This window comes from Aquarana catesbeiana, linkage group LG01 (assembly GCF_042186555.1).
Source record: "Aquarana catesbeiana isolate 2022-GZ linkage group LG01, ASM4218655v1, whole genome shotgun sequence".
NCBI lineage: Eukaryota > Metazoa > Chordata > Amphibia > Anura > Ranidae > Aquarana > Aquarana catesbeiana.
Window position 1 is genome coordinate 737,603,416 of NC_133324.1, and position 17,343 is coordinate 737,620,758.

The window sequence follows — 17,343 nt, forward strand, 5'->3', positions numbered from 1 at the left end:
ACAGCCTTATTCCAAATGTAAATTCATTATTTTCCTCAAAATTATACAAATACAGTATCTTACAGAAGTGAGTATACCCCTCACATTTTTTGTAAATATTTTATTATATCTTTTCATGTGACAACACTGAAGAAATGACACTTTGCTACAATGTAAAGTAATGAGTGTACAGCTTGTATAACTGTGTAAATTTGCTGTCCCCTCAAAATAACTCACACAGCCATTAATGTCTAAATCGCTGGCAATGAGTACACCCCTAAGTGAGAATGTCCAAATTGGGTCAATTAGCCATTTGCCCTCCCCGTTGTCATGCGATACGTTAGTGTTACAAGGTCTCAGGTGTGAATGAGGAGCAGGTGTGTGAAATTTGGTGTTATCACTCTTACTCTCTCTTACTGGTCATTGGAAGTTCAACATGGCACCTCATGGCAAAGAACTCTGAAGATTTGGGAAAAAAAAAAAAAAGAAAAGTGTTGCTCTACATAAAGATGGCCTAGGCTATAAGAAGATTGCCAAGACCCTGAAACTGAACTGCAGCACAGTAGCCAAGGCCATACAACAGTTTAACAGGACAGGTTCCACTCAGAACAGGCCTCACCACGGTCGACCAAAGAAGTTGAGTGCACGTGCTCAGCGTCGTATCCAGAGGTTGTCTTTGGGAAATAGACGTATAAGTGCTGCCAGAACTGGTTCAGAGGTTGAAGGTGTGTGTGTGTGTGTGTGTGTGTGTGTGTGTGTGTGTGTGTGTGTGTGTGTGTGTGTGTGTGTGTGTGTGTGTGTGTGGGGGGGGGGGGGGGGGGGCTGTCAGTGCTCAGATCAAATGCCACACACTGCATCAAATTGATCCACATGGCTGTTGTCCCAGAAGGAAGCACTTCTAAAGATAATGCACAAGAATGCCTGAAAACAGTTTGCTGAAGACAATCAGACTAAGGACACGGATTACTGGAACCATATGGTCTGACAACCAAGATAAACTTATTTGGTTCAGATGGTGTCAAGGGTGTGTGGTGGCAACCAGGTGAGGAGTACAAAGACAAGTGTGTCTTGCCTATAGTCGAGCATGGTGGTGAGAGTATCATGGTCTGGGGCTGCATGAGTGCTGCCGGCACTGGGAAGCTACAGTTCATTGAGGGAACAATAAATGCCAACATGTACTGTGACATACTGAAGCAGAGCATGATCCCCCTCCCTTCGGAGACTGTGCCGCAGGGCAGTATTCCAACATAACCAACCCAAAACACACCTCCAAGACGACCACTGCCTTGCTAAAGAACCTGAGGGTAAAGGTGATAGACTGGGCATGTCTCCAGACCTAAACCCTATTGAGCATCTGTGGGGCATCTTCAAAGCCGAAGGTGGAGGAGCGCAAGGTCTCTAACATCCACCAGCTTTGTGATGTAGTCATGGAGGAGTGGAAGAGGACTCCAGTGGCAACCTGTGAAGCTCTGGTTTACTCCATGCCCACGGGGGTAAAGCCAGTGCTGGAAAATATTGGTGGCCACACAAAATACCGTATTTATCGGCGTATAACACGCACTTTTTTCCCCTTAAAATCAGGGGAAAGTCGCAGGTGCGTGTTATACGCCGATCCCCTGCGATCCCGAGCTGTCAAAATATCAAAATCGCCGACCGCGATTTGAAAATGGCGCCGCCGGCGCCGAAATACACAGAGCCGGTCCTCGGCTCTTTCCGGCGGCTCTCGTTTACTTTCGGTTTCACTCGTAGCCCCGAGCGGAGCTATCCGAACCTACTCGGATAGCTCCGCTCGGGGCTACGAGTGAAACCGAAAGTAAACGAGAGCCGCCGGAAAGAGCCGAGGACCGGCTCTGTGTATTTCGGCGCCGGCGGCGCCATTTTCAAATCGCGGTCGGCGATTTTGAAGCCCAGCAAGCAGGGACAGGGGATCGAAGGCTGCACTGGGGCAAGGCTGCACTGGGGCAAGGCTGCACTGAGATGGCTGCACTGGGGAAGGCTGCACTGGGGAAGGCTGCACTGGGGAAGGCTGCAATGATGGGCATTTAAATGTAAGTTTTTTTCCCTTCAACTTCCCTCCTAAAAGTTTTTTTTTCCTTAAAATTCCCTCCTAAATTGGGGTGCGTGTTATACGCCGGTGCGTGTTATACGCCGATAAATACGGTATTGACACTTTGGGCCCAAATTTGGACATTTTCACTTGGGGTATACTCACTTTTGTTGCCAGTGGTTTAAACATTAATGGCTGTGTGTGGAGTTATTTTGAGGGGACAGCAGATTTACACACAGTTATACAAGCTGTACACTCACTACTTTACAAAATATTAACAAAAATGTGAGAGTCGTACTTACTTTTGTGAGATACTGTATATCCCCTTAGACCCTATTATGACAACATGAAAAAAGTTTGTTTGAAATCTTTGCAAATTTATTCAAACAGAAAATGAAAAAACAAACCAAACACACACACACACACACACACAGTACTCACAGCCTTGGCTCAATTCTTTTTTGAAGCACCTTAGGCACCAATTCAAGTCTTTTCAAGTATGATGCTACAAGCTTGGCACACATTTTTGGGCAGTTTCTCGCATTCTTATTTGCAGGACCTCTTAAGCTCCATCAGGTTGGATAGGGAGAGTCGGTGCACAGCCATTTTTAGATCTCTCCAGAGATGTTCAACGAGGTTCAAGTCTGGGCCACTCATGGACATTCACAGAGTTATCCCATAGGCACTCTTGTTATCTTAGCTGTGTGCTTAGGGTCGTTGTCCTGTTGGAAGATGAACCCTCGCCCCCCCGTCTGAAGTCCAGAGATCTCTGGAGCAGACTTTCATCAAGGATGTCTCTGTACATTGCTGCATTCACCTTTCCCTCGATCCTGACTAGTCTCCCAGTTCCTGCCACTGAAAAAGATCTCCACAGCATGATGCTGCCACCTCCATGCTTCACTGTAGGGGTGGAATTGGCCAGGTAATGAGCAGTGACTTGCTTCCCCCAGACATGACGGTTGCCATTCAGGCCAAAGTTCAATCTTTGTTTCATCAGACCAGAGAATTTTGTTTCTCATGGGCCAAGAGTACTTCAGGTGCCTTTTGGCAAACTCCAGTTGGGCTGTCATGTGCCTTTTTACTGAGGAGTGGCTTTTATCTGGCCACTGTCCCATACAGGCCCGATTGATGGAGTGCTGCAGAGATTGTTTCTTCTGGAAGGTTCGCCTCTCTCCACAGAGAAACGCTGGAGCTCTGTCAGAGTGACTATCAGGTTCTTGGTCACCACCATGACTACGGCCCTCCTCCCCCGATCGCTCAGTTTGGCCAGGCGGCCCACTCTAGGAAGAGTTCCGGTGGTTCCAAACTTCTGCCATGTAGGCCACTGTGCTCATTCAATGCTTCAGAAATTTTCTGTACCCTTCATCAGATCTGTGCCTCAATACAATCCTCTCGGAGGTCTACAGACAATTCCTTGGACTTCATGGCTTGGTTTGTGCTCTGACATGCACTATTAACTGTGGGCACTCATATAGACAGGTGTGTGCCTTTATAAATCATGTCCAATCAACTGAATATACCACAGGTGGACTCCAATTAAGTTGTCTCAAGGATGATCAGTGGAAATAGGATGCACCTGTGCTCAATTTTGAGTGTCATGGTAAAGGCTGTGAATACTTAAGTACATGTGATTTTTCTGGTTTTCTATTTTTAGTAAAATTTGCAGATTTCAAAATTCTTCAACATTGTCATTATGGGGTATTACTTGTAGAATTTTGGGGAAAATAATTTAATCCATTTTGGAATAAGGCTATAACAAAATGTGACCGGCTTAAGCAGCCCATTGAAGGAGTCCTTTTTTTTCCATTCAACCTATAGGTTGAATGAAAAAACTGATTAAATTCTCCCATCCGCATACTCGATGTGGATGGGGGATTCTCCCTGCTAAACTATTGTTTTCTGACAGCGGGAAGACTTCCCTGCCATCAGAATCCACTGATCGGACTTGCAGGCCCTAGCCTGTAGCGTTGATCAAGTGAGAGGTTGCACAGATGTTGATTGGTAGAATGACTTCTATTCAACTTACCTGCCCATACATGGATCTAAATTAAGCCGGTTCAGCAGGGGCTCCCATGTTTTGATCCAATGTATAGCCAGCTTTAGTAAGACAGTCCCATATTCCATTTACCTTTTATTCCCATCTTTATATAACCCTCACTCATAAACTGGTCATAATTTTAAAAAAGGTACATTACCTGCTATCATGCTGTCAACTCTATCAATTCTGTTTAAAACCAGTTCAACCAAACCAACTTCTGTGCAGACTAAAAGATTGCGAATGCTCTTCTTCAGAATGGCTGTAAAGATGCTCCAGATTTCTGCTTGGCAGGTGACATCACATTTGTCCAACAATTCAACCATGCAGAAGATGCTGTCTCCTTCCTGAATGATGAAATTCATCTCGAGATCAAACTGTCCTCCTACAAGCTAAGTAAAAAAGATATAAAGCTTTAATGATTAATTCTGTTATTAAAACGCAATGGGCCACTGAATGGTTACCAAAATACTACTACTTAATGATACTACTAAAATTAAGAACAAAATATGCAATATTGGAGTTTACAAGCACAGATGTGATAACCGCATTCGGTTTTGTTTTTTCAGGCAAATTCATAAAATAGCTGTAGATCTTACCAACCTTCCTTCTTAGCCATCTGCTGTAAACTACCAACTGACCTTCCCCCCTGGAGATAGAGACGTGGACATTTTTGTAGCCCATAACAGGAGAGCAGCCCAGGGTAACAAGCCTGGTTGCACTCACAGATAAGTCAAGGAGTGACATAGAAACCAAGGGACAGTTAGTGTTCTATTTGCACGATTACCAGGTGAAAATACACCACCAAGGATTAGTAAACTGCACTAATATCACATTTTTTAGACATTGATATACACTTTAAAATGAAAGTATTTTTTTTCATAAAAAAAAAAAAAAAAAAAAAAAAAAAAAAAAAAAAAAAAAAACGTACCTGCTTTGTGCAACTATATTGCACAGATCAGCCACTTGCCTCTTCTTTCGGAGTCCACCGCCGGCACTGTCCTCTCCTCCTTCCAAGTGTCCCCTCAGCAAACCGGCTATTATGGGGGCACCCACATACATACGCAGCCCGACTCACCCATGCCTCCCCACTGCCTCCTCAAAAAGTATGTTCATGTGATTGCGATGTGGAAGAGACAGCAGACAACGGCTGGGAAATTACTAAAATCCGAGGGACGGAATGAAACGTATTGGGGGTGTGGCCTGGTCAGAGTCCAGGCTGAGGTTGCCACTCTCACATTAATTCTAGGGACCACGCGGATGTGCGGCTATAGGGATCCTTCTCTTTCCTACTACCCATAGCAGGAGCTGGGACGGGCTCCGTCCCGTGACAGCACTCCCAATGGCACATGCTTCTGAATTGAAAACGTGCCCTGCACAGAGCCTGAGCGGCACACTAAACTGCATCAGATCAGTCAAAGTCGAAGTGAAGTGATTAACTAGTGCACTTGGTACCTTTGGCTTGAATTATGACATTCATGCACTACCACCATACAACTGAAGGAATTGTAACCACTTTTCTTTTTGCCTCCAATGGGGGGGGGGGGGTGTATACATACATACATACACACACACACACACATATTTGTTTTGCATCACCCTTCTATAAAACACTAATACGCCAAAAATAAAAAACTGTGAAATTAAATATTACAAGTCACTGAATCAAATCAAGTATGTAGATCAAGAAAGTAAGAAAAGTCCTTTTCTATATTTGTTCCAGGTTACTGAAGCAGTAGGGCTGGCATAGCCAACAGGCAACCAGTATTTTCTGTCTATTAAAGTTTTACATCTGTAACAAAGTTGGATAGTCCTAAAATAATGGAATTACATAGTGGTCCACAATGCAGGCAGAGTATAAAGTCTAGATCAACAGACCAATAAAGCACAGGTTTTATGCATGAGTAAAATTTGAAGATCAAATGAAAATAGCAAGACATTTTGGTTGTATATCATAACCACTAGTGGAACACACCAATGCTACCTCATAGTACCCTGTCAGTCCACTCAATAACCGGAGATAAATTAAAGATCAGAAGTAGGGTGATACCTTATCACCTGCAACCAGCATTTTCATGCTACAACATTCCCTGGAACTGCTTCTTTGCCCTTTTACAACCAAGGCTCTGCTGCTGGTCTCTCTCCAGGCCACATCCTCCCACATATACATACAATGAAAATTTCAAGGAAAACAGCAGCCAGCAGTACATAGGACACATCAGCTTAATCCCTTGTGCAGATTTTTTTTTTTTTTTTTTTATACTAAACTAAGGCTTTAATGCTCATTTTTGCTTAGGGCAGTGATGGCGAACCTTGGCACCCCAGATGTTTTGGAACTACATTTCCCATGATGCTCATGCACTCTGCAGTGTAGTGGAGCATCATGGGAAATGTAGTTCCAAAACATCTGGGGTGCCAAGGTTCGCCATCACTGGCTTAGGGTAACCTTTTAAAGCATTTTTTCTTGCCTTCTTTCATTCCCCCTACAGCTGCCACTTTCTCTCCAACACACCAGTTTGTGGACAGGTCCTTGGCAGCCTCTCACTTACAATGCAGGACTGTTGGTTCTGCATTGTATGTGATGGCATCTGTGAACCTGTGACTGACAAAGAGATGCAGTTTCAGGGGACTGATCACACAATGGGGAGGAATCCTGCAGGAATAAGGGAAAAAGGTAAGTAAAACTGCTTTTAAAAAAGTTCCCCAAGACAAAAACGAGTATTTAACCTTAACCTTAGAATGTCCCACCACAAGGATAAGTTAGGATTTTCCCTAGAGTTCACCTTTAATAAACTGCTCAAATGCTTAACCACTTGCCGACATACATCGGCACAATGGCAGTGGTGGGAAAATGGGCGTATATGTACATCCCCTTTAAGAGTCGGGGATAGCAGGCGCGTGCGCCGCGTACAGCGTGACAGTGCCCGCGGGACTATGTCTGCCGATCTCCCGGCAATCGTGTCACGGAGCCTCTGAACGGGGAAGTGCCTAAGTAATCAAGACATTTCCCAGTTATGGCTTGTGTCATGACAGAGATCACTGCTCCCTGTCATCGGGAGCAGTGATCGCTGTCATGTGACATGAAACCCACACCCCCCAGTTAGAATCACTCCCTAGGACACACTTAACCCCTTCAGCGCCACCCCTAGTGCTTAACCCCTTCACTGCCAGTGTCATTTACACAGTAAGCAGTGCATTTTTATAGCACTGATCGCTGTATATTTACAATGGTCCCAAAATAACGTCAAAAAGTGTCCGCCATAATAATGACACAGTCCCGATAAAAAAAAAATTAAATAAAGTCGCAAATCGCCACCATTACTAACAACAACAAAAAAATGCCATAAAAAATTTTGTAGACACTATAACATTTGTGCAAACTGATCAATATACACTTATTGCGATTTTTTTTACCAAAAATATGTAGAAGAATACATATCGGCCTAAGCTGATATTTTATATTATATTTTTTTTTTGGGGGGGGGGGGGGGTTATTTATTTTATTATTTATATTTTATTTTTTATTATAGCAAAAAGTAAAAAATGCCACCAAAAGAAAGCTATTTGTGGGGAAAAAAGGATGTCCATTTTAAAGCGACACAGTGCCGAATCGCAAAAAGTGCTCTGGTCAGGAAGGCGTTAAAATCTTCCGGGGCTGAAGTGGTTAACGTGCAATAAAAGTGAAAAACATTTGCCCTATCAAATTCTATAGAGATTTAAGTTTGTCAGTGTAACCTCTGGGCTGACTTCAAACTAACATATTACCACAGAACAACAGCTTGATATTGCACACAGTATCGTCACAAACAGATGAAAGCAAAATTACTAGGGAGCACTTTGCTTCATTTTAGCAGATTAGAGAGAGTGAGATGAGGAAACTGCAGGAGATGAAACAAAACAACCCATTCAGCTCCCAGCTGGCTCTGGGAATTGGATCAAGTGGTACATCAGCAGGTCTCAGCTGGAAGGACGGCATCAGTTCAAACATTACCATATACAAGCTAAGACACCAAGGAGAGAAACTGCTCCTCACTTGTGGCAAGCAGCCCAGCTGATAACAAGGTCTGCATTTTTTCACAAAATTAACCATACATGCAGTAAATTTTAAGCCCTTCAAACTTAAAACTTCATACAGTTTAGATACAGCTGAATTGAAAATGGATCCATCAACAAAACATACAGTAATTCAATATTAGCACTTATTAACATGAGGTGCACGGCTTTATGTACAATCTTGTGCATACACTGTGCACAAAAGGAAACAAAAAAAAAAAAAAAAAACACACACACACACACACACGAACGACACTTCAGCGCTCAGAAAAGATAAGGGCACCCCTCATGTAATCTATGAGCCTCAATCCACTCAGCAATCTGGACTAGAAAGATATGGCAGTGCGTCCCTTCTCAGATCAGGGAAATCCAACACTACACAAAAAACACAACCAGAGGTCGCAAACGCCTTGTGCATTATCTTTAGCAGTTTATTAAAACCCTTCCTGCCCTTGCCCTCCCACCATTATCCTGGGAGGACGTCATGTGATGTCCTTCCAGGATTGGGCCACACTCCAGTGTGATGTCACCCACTGTGTCCACCAGACATAGGCGGTGACAGACCACTGTATTGGCCTGCTGCCGATACCATGTAATCACTGTGGCCAATTACAGATCACATGACAATTAAACACAATATATGGCTTTGCTATATGCCATTCATGTGTACTATTGTGATGAGCTCCGATTTGTCACAGTGGTACAAATCACATCACATGGTACAGACAGGGCCAATCACAGCCCATCTGTACCATGTGATTAGTTTTGGCCAATCACAACTAAGCACAATAGACCAGAGGCGTAGCTTGAAGCTTGTGAGCCCCAATGCAAAAGTTGACCTGGGCCCCCACCCCGCCCCCTGCTCCCTGGGAAGGCAAAGCCATGTGACACAAAATCTGGAGCCTGCAGCCCTTCAGGGGGCCCCCCGAGGGAGGTGTTAAGGGATTTGTTTTAGCAATTTCTGAAGGTTTCTCTGTCAGTGTTGGGGGAAGATCACCTCCCGGAGGTGTGTGTACCCCAGTTGTCAGGGAAGTGGGGTAAGTAGACATCCCCGAATGGGGGGGTACAGAGAATCCCCAGCTGGTGACTTGGAGACACTGAGCAGTGTCATACCTCACCAGTGACATCAGTCCCATCGTGGCTACAGGACGGCACTCTTCTCCTCTTGCCTCACTGAGCTCGGTTACCATTCCATGTTGCCAGCACACAGCACAGACACTTCCCCATCCTGGGCTGTTCTCACCTCATGCTCCTCTCCATTCAGGAAATGGCTCACAGCTTCTCCTCAGCCAATGGGAACAGAGGGGTGTGGACTGTGGAAGACAAAGTAGAAGCCCAGTACTGGAGCGTGGCTGTGGGGCCCTAGGGCAGATCAGAGCTGGATTTTGTGGAGGATAGGATAATATGACAGGGAGGCCTCAGGGGCCCCCTGGAGCTAGGGACGGGGTTGCGATTGTGACCCCTGCAACTCCTTATGCTACGCCCATGCAACAGACAATGAATAGTTTTCATTAAAAAATAAAAAAAGGAGAAGGTTGCTTATAACTCTACAATTCACAGTTTTAAAAGTGTGTAACATAAAAAAAAATTATAAAATTAAAAAAAATCCTGATCACCTCCCTAGAGTAGTACAGGGTTACTATGGTACAACCGTATTGCTCTGGTCACTGTATGTAAAAATAAAAAAAAATAAACAAACACAAATATATAAAAAAAAAAAATTGCAACTTCAAAAAACTTGCCATGCCTCTTAAATACCTTGGACGGTCTACTTTCCAAAAGGGGCAATTTGGGGGATATTTGTACTGTCAAAGCATTTTTGGGCCTCAAGAAATGATAGGCCGTCAGTACATCAGGACTGATCGATTTTCAGATATATACCATAGTTTGTGGACTCCTATAGACAAAATAATATACACCGATTTGGGTTATTTTCACCAAATAAATTTAACAGAATACATTTTGGCCAACACCTATGAAGAAATATTTTTTTATTTGCAAAATGTTATAACAGAAAAAAAGAAAAAACAAAAGGAAGGCTCTATTTGGGTGCTCCTTGTTACAAAAAAACAAAATTTAATTGATACTCCAGATCTGTGCCTCGATAAAATCCTGTCTCGGAGGTCTACAGATAATTCCTTGGACTTCATGGCTTCGTTTGTGCTCTGGTATGGTTAACCGTGGGACCTTATATAGACAGGTGTGTGTGCACCTTTCCAAATCATGTGCAATCAACTGAATTTACCACAGGTGGACTTGTAGAAATCTCTCAAGGGTGATCAGTGGAAACAGGATGCACCTGAGCTCAAGTTTGGATGTCATGGCAAAGGCTGTGAATACACGTGATTTTTTTTTTTTTTTAAATAAGTTTGCAAAGACTTCAAAACAAAAAACTTTTCACATTGACATTATGGGGTATGGTTTGTAGAATTTTGGGGAAAATAATAAATGTAATCCATTTCGGAATAAGACTGTTACATAACAAAATGTGAAGACCTGTGAATACTTTGTGGATGCACTAAGTGGTCACAATATAAGGGCTTACAGATATATAATACTATGCTGCTGAGTAGCATCACAGTTTATGAAACTCATTCAACCAGGTCTAAAGTCTGTACAGCTGTCAAATGGGGTGGAATCTGACCTGGTCATAGGTGCTAAATATTACAAGGCAAGTACATTTTAGACATAAGTAAAAAAAAACAAAAAAAAAACAAAAAAAAAAAAACAAACAAACAAAAAAAAAAAAACACGCTACACCTCCAGGAGGTATGTTTGCTTCTCTTTACCCTTTTATGAAAAAATCATGAACAGATTAAATCGAAATTCAAAGTTTTAACTAGCAATCATGGGGACCATAGCAAAAATGTATGGGCTACTGGTTACTTTTCTCAGAGACACCTGCAGGCTGTGACAAGACTGTTAATACTAACATAAAAGATGTCTAATTCGGATGACAAGTAACAGGAAAGCTGTTGGCAGTGTTAGTACTTTATGAAGAACCAGTGCTGTAGTTAAAAGTTTGGGGGGGGGGGGGGGGAATAAAAAAAAACTGTCACAAGGGATATAAAACTTAGTTACTATATGTTCCTTGTGCCAATTCCTCTTCGGTTTACAGAAATCTTACTCAGTCCTACCTCTAACCCTCTTAATTTGGGTTAATGCAACAGGCGCGATCATCAAGAGAGATAGACTAGGCCTGACAGATCCGCCATTCCAAAAAGTCCTACTACAGCTTCTATCGCCACCTCCTCTACTGATGGAGGGTTTAAACATCCCCCCCCCCAAAGCGGAGAGCTGCTCACTGGAGCGCTGAGCTGTGGAGGGGCGGGGAGCGGCCGTCTCAGGCGCTCAGCAGCTTGCCGAGAGGCTGAGATGGGCATCAGTCCAGGCACCTGGTCTCACAGGAGTGCAAAATGAATTGCACTCCTGTGACCCATAGGAGAAGTCCAGCTAAACAAGTTCTGGCTGGACTTCTTTAATGGCATCCCAGTCTTAGTCCATAAGGTTTAATATTGAGTTGGCCCACCCAGCTATAACAGCTTCAAATCCTCTGGGAAGGGTGTCCACAAAGTTTAAGAGTGTGTATATGGGAATGTTTGACCATTCTTCCAGAAGCACATTTGTGAGGTCAGGCACTGATGTGGACGGGAAGGCCTGGCTCGCATTCTCCTCTCTAATTCATCCCAAAGGTGTTCTATCAGGTTAAGGTCAGGACTCAGGACCAGTCAAGTTCCTCCACCCCAAAAACTTGCTCATCCATGTCTTTATGGACCTTGATTTGTTAACTGGTGCACAGTCATGTTGGAACAGGAAGGGGCCATCCCCAAACTGTTACCACAAAGTTGGGGAGTATGAAATTGTCCAAAATGTCTTGGTATGCTGACGCCTTAAGAGTTCCCTTCACTGGAACTAAGGGGCCAAGCCAATCCCTGAAAACCAGCCCCACACCATAATCCCTCCCCTACTAAATGATTTGGACCAGTGCTCCATAAAGACCTGTCCCAAAGTGTTGATTTCTCCACAGATGAGAAAGAAATTTCTTTTGATCCAAGCACAGGTGGCAGGAGAGTTAAATATTCACTTTTTTTCCCTTTACAGGGAGAGGTAAAATTCTGACTTTGAGAGTGCCAACAGGGTGGCTTTACACATGGATCATGATATATGCATGCTGCAAATGAGCTAGGGTGGTGGTCTGACAAAATTAAACATTTCTAAGCTACTTTCTTTAAAACATGCAACAAAAATAAAAATAGAAAATAAAAATAAAGACAGACCCTACACTTAATGTTACCACTGTCAAACTCAATTGTGCAAAATAATTTTAAAATCACTTCTTAGATTCTAGTAGTCATAGAAACAGAGGAAATTAAAAATAGAATTTAATGGATACCTTTATTCAGATACAACCAGCTGAAAGCAACCGTGGTGCCTATTTTCTGTACTGCAATCTCATTGATACACACTGTTGATATATGTATTCAGTTTGTTTTTAAATCCTACCAGTCCTTTCTTCCTTCATGATTTGACACCTCATCGAGTGCCAAATAGATACCACTCACTGGTGTACAAAAGAAGTCTAATAGTAGATACTGATAAAACAGATGTTGTAGAGCAGGGATCTCCTATGGCCCTCCAGCTGTTGCAGAACTACATGTCCAATGAGGCGTTGTAAAACTGACATTCTTAGACATGACTAGGTATGATGGAAATTGTAGTTCCTGAACAATTGGAGGGCTATAGTTTGGAGACCACTGTTGTAGAGGAAATTCAAATCTAGACTCTGGTATCCTAAAAGGAAAAAATGTCCAAACTTGTTTAAGATAAAATGTACTGGGAAAAAAAAAAGTAGGCTGCCATTCCTGACGAAACATTCATGAAGAGCATTTGCAGGCTTTAAAGTGATTGTAAAGACTTGTTTTTTTAAAAAAAACATGTCATACTTACCTTCTCTGTGCAGTTGGTTTTGCACAGAGCAGCCTGGATCGTCCTCCTCTCAGGTCCCTCTTTGCTACTCCCAGCCCCTCCCTCCTATTGCGTGCCCCCTCAGCCAGCAGCTCTCTATGGGGCACCCAAGCTGAGTCAGAGCTCAGTGTATAAATTCAGACACGGAGCCCCGACCTGGCCTGTCCTCTCTTCCCTGATTGGCTAACTGACTTTGATTGACAGCCTTGGGAGCCAATGGCGCCGCTGCCATTTAAGGAGGAGTGTCCCGGACAGCTTAGACCAGTGATGGTGAACCCTGGCACTCCAGATGTTTTGGCGCTACATTTCCCATGATGCTCATGCACTCTGCAGTGTAGTTGAGCATCATGGGAAATGTACTCTGGGGTGCCAAGGTTCACCATCACTGGCTTAGACACTCGTGGACATCGCTGGAGAGAAAAGGGGCTCAGGTAAGTAATTAGGAGGATGCTGGGGAGGCTGCTACACACAGAAGGTTTTTTTTAATCTTACTGCCTTTACAATTCCTTTAAATGCTGACCCAAAGTATACATGTAGATGGGGAGTTCACACACTAAAGAGAGCTTTCCTTTCAACTTTACATCGCTTGCCTTTTGTACAGAATATTTCATTCCACTTACAGAAACTTAAAATGCATGCATTTATTACACAGGCTATTATTTACTCATGCTACTTCCCATGAAAATACAAAAAGAATAGGAACAATTTATTTTTTTTTGTTAAAGAACCCAAATTTTGGGCTGGGCATTAGAGGGGAAATATTCCAATGGGGACACTAGTCATGGTGACAACCATGGATTCTCTCACTTTTTTGGCTCTGGGACTTTTTTCTACAGTCAGTAAACTCCCCATCATGTTATCCTATGTGTCCATGTCCATGCACACATAGGCTATTAGTAGAAACAAAAAACAAAACTAGTGGGTTCTGAGAAGTGTTTTTCAGCTGTAAAAACGGTCCAACATCAAAAAACGCTGATAAACGCTCAAAACCAGTGCTCACCAGCGTTTGACTTTTTGCTCCATTGCAAAAAAATTATTTATTTTTTTTGCAAGAATGACAACAAAATGCTAAAAACGCTGAAAAACTCACTGCAAAGCTACTGGCATTTTTATAATGTTACTTTAATATACAGTGTGCATGAGGCCTAAGAATCAGCAAATTTAAGTAATCAGTAAGTTAATATTGCAGACTACTGTCCCCTTAAAATGGTGCAATTTTCATTGTTTTTGTAATGTCACAGTGTGAGTAAAAAAAAATAATAAAAACCATTCCCCTCCGTCTTTTACATAAAAAAAAAAAAAAAAAAAAAATATGGATATTTTTACATGCATGTACCATGTCTGTGGGTTACTTCTAGAAGCTGAAGTCACTGTACTAGGCACCACTACTACTATAGTGATCTCCATTAGCTTCTGGGTCCTGTACCAAGAGGTTGTCCTAATGCACTCTATGCATTTCCTCCAGAACCTTAGCAGATCAAAGGACATTTACCTACACTACAGCCTTGCAGAGCTCATGTTTGTTAAATGGATGGTCGGTGGGGTGTTTGCAGCAATACTTTGATGATACAAGTATTGTGATTTGGCTGAAGCAGCTCTCCCTTCTTGAAAGTCTTCCCTCTATGGACATACATATATACACACACACATCTCTATAGGCTGCATATCCTCCAATTCTTTACCCACATTTCAGGGAATTTCATAAGGTCGTGGACTCTATTTGTTCATGCAATCATTTTCATTTTTTTTGGACAGGTCCATTCATGTGTCAGCACATTTAGTGTTACTATATTCTGTCGTTTACAGTTTTTAATTTTATGTGCATAGGCCCTTCTCTTATTTTGGTGGGTCGGACATTTGCTACACTTAGCAACACTAACCAGTGGGGATGGTGCAGTGGTATTCAAATTTTAGATACCCTGATTTATGGTAACTATTTCAATATACAATTTTTCAAACTTTTTCAAAATTTTTCAAACGGTAGCATTAAGCTGATGTCTTTTTCCACATTTCATTTCTTAAAGTGATTGTAAAGTCAGAAGGTTTTTTTAGCTGAATGCATTGCATTCTATGCATTAAGGTAAAAAACCTTCTGCAGCAGCCTCCCTCAGCCCCCCTAATACTTACCTGAACCCCCTCTATAGCCAGCGATGTTGCACGAGGCACTCAGCGGCCGAGACTGCCCTATTAGGCTGAGACAGCAGCTTGGCAGCATTCTCTCTTCGGGAGAGCCCCATTGTACTTGGGTTGGTCTGCTTCGGCAGTCCTTCCAGTTGTGGGGGTCCGCCTGGTTTCGGCCGGATGGACCCTTTGTCTGAGTACCTCAGTCCCTGTCTGGAGCCTAACGCCCCGGGGGATCAGGGTAAGGTCCTTCCCTAGTGGAGGACTCTGTACACCCCTTGCATGTTTTTGTGTTTCACTCTCTATGTGTGGGCACTTTTTTTTGGCACCGGGTGAAAGTTTTTGAGGTGTGTTTTGCACGCCACTGGCTTTTCGATAGAGAGAGCAGCTTGGCAGCATTGGCTTCCACTGCTGTCAAAGTCAGTCAGCCAATGAGGAGAGAAAGGGGGGGCGTGGCTAGGCCACAGCTTCGTGTCTGAATGGACACTGGGAGGTGTGGCTCAGCTTGGGTGACCCCATAGCATGCTGCTTGCTGTGGTGGCACTCAAAAGGGAGGGGCCAGGATAACTGAAGAGGGACCAAAGAAGAGGATGATCTGTGCAAATCCTCCGCACAGAGCAGGCGAGTATAAAATGTCTATTTTTACCTAAAAAAAAAAAAAAAAAAAAAAAAAAACAACAAGACTTCACACTAGGCACGGGCGCCATTCAAAAATTGTTTTGCAATTTCTAAATGCAAACTGTTCTTTGACTGGGCAAGGTGGAGAGGCGGGGCAGTGATGTCACACTCTACATCTCATCCAGAGAATTTTTTGCTTTCATTGAGAAAATGTGTAGCATTCTCTAAATGGTGTCTGTGCTGAGCGGCTGACCTCCAGTGTTTAGAATGCAGCATGGTAAGTCACACAGCACCCAGCAGCTTATAGAGATCCCTGTAATAGGGTGCCTACTACAATGAAGGAGGTATGGTATGGACTGGACCAATGTAACTATTTAAAAATATCCATACTAGGAATTCTTCTTTAACCCCTTCAATACTGGGCACTTTCCACCCTTCCTGCCCAAGACAATTTTCAGTTTTCAGCGCAGTCACACTTTGAATGACAATTGCGGTCATACAACACTGTCCCCCAAGCTAAATTTTTATCATTTTCTTCCCACAAATAGACCTTTCTTTTGGTGTTATTTGATCACCACTGGGTTTTTTTGTTTTTTTGCTAAACTAAAAAAGACCGAAATGGGAAAAAAAAAAATTTAAATTTTTTTTTTGTTTTCTCCTTCACTGACGGCACTGATGAGGTGGCACCAATGAGGCACTAATATATAGAATTGATGGGAACTGATAGGCGGCACCGATATGCAGCACTGAAGGGCACTGAGGCTACACTGATGAGGAGGTACTAAGAGGCGTTACTGATGGGCACTGATTGACATTGTGGTGGGCACCTCTGATGGGGGCTGTGCTGATAATCAATGTGCCGATTATCAGTGCACAGCCCCTCTCTGACAGGAGAGCCGCCGATCGTCTCTCCCTGTCAGTGTGAACTGAGGAAAGCTGATTACCAGCACTTCCTGGGTCCCGCTGTGATAAGTCACAGCTGATCACGTGGTAAAGAGCCTCTATTAGAGGCTCTTTACCATGATTGGAGATGCGGTGTGCCAGAGTGACACCATGTCACCGATCGGCACGCACAGGTTTGTTATCCTGCTGAGTCAGGATAACCATACCACTTTCCAGACATCATTTTGCAATAGGCCAGGCGGGAAGAGGTTAAAGTATGCTATCAAAAGAAAGTATCATCTGTCCGCAAAATACAATATCAAGATTAACTAGGTTGCCTGCAAAACAAAAAGCAATTGTAATGTCCCTTTCACACAGGCACCTCTGCTTGCTCAGCAGGGGATCACTCTGCTGATACCAGGTCCTTTTCTGCTCACTGTGTACAGCGGAGACGGACACAGCTCCGCTGTCCCCTATAGGGAAATATGGTGAAAACGGACCGTCTGTTTTCATCACATTATAACCGATCCAGACAGATGGAAAATAAGACCGCCTGGATTTGGCAAACAGGATCGGATAGTGGCAGATGTCAGCGGACATGTCACATCCGCCACTCCATAGGGGTGAACGGATGGTTTGATCA

The 17,343-nt window shown here is 43.3% G+C and overlaps 1 protein-coding gene across 1 annotated transcript in view; it reads right to left on the reverse strand.

Annotated features, from left to right (window-relative positions):
- The window catches only part of LRBA (LPS responsive beige-like anchor protein), a 1,038,582-nt gene that overhangs the window by 973,539 nt on the left and 47,700 nt on the right, over positions 1 to 17,343 (reverse strand). Inside the window, exon 2 of the mRNA XM_073604899.1 lies at positions 4,222 to 4,453. Within this exon, the coding sequence (XP_073461000.1) occupies positions 4,222 to 4,453 (232 nt within the window). The remainder of the gene's footprint in view (positions 1 to 4,221; positions 4,454 to 17,343) is intronic.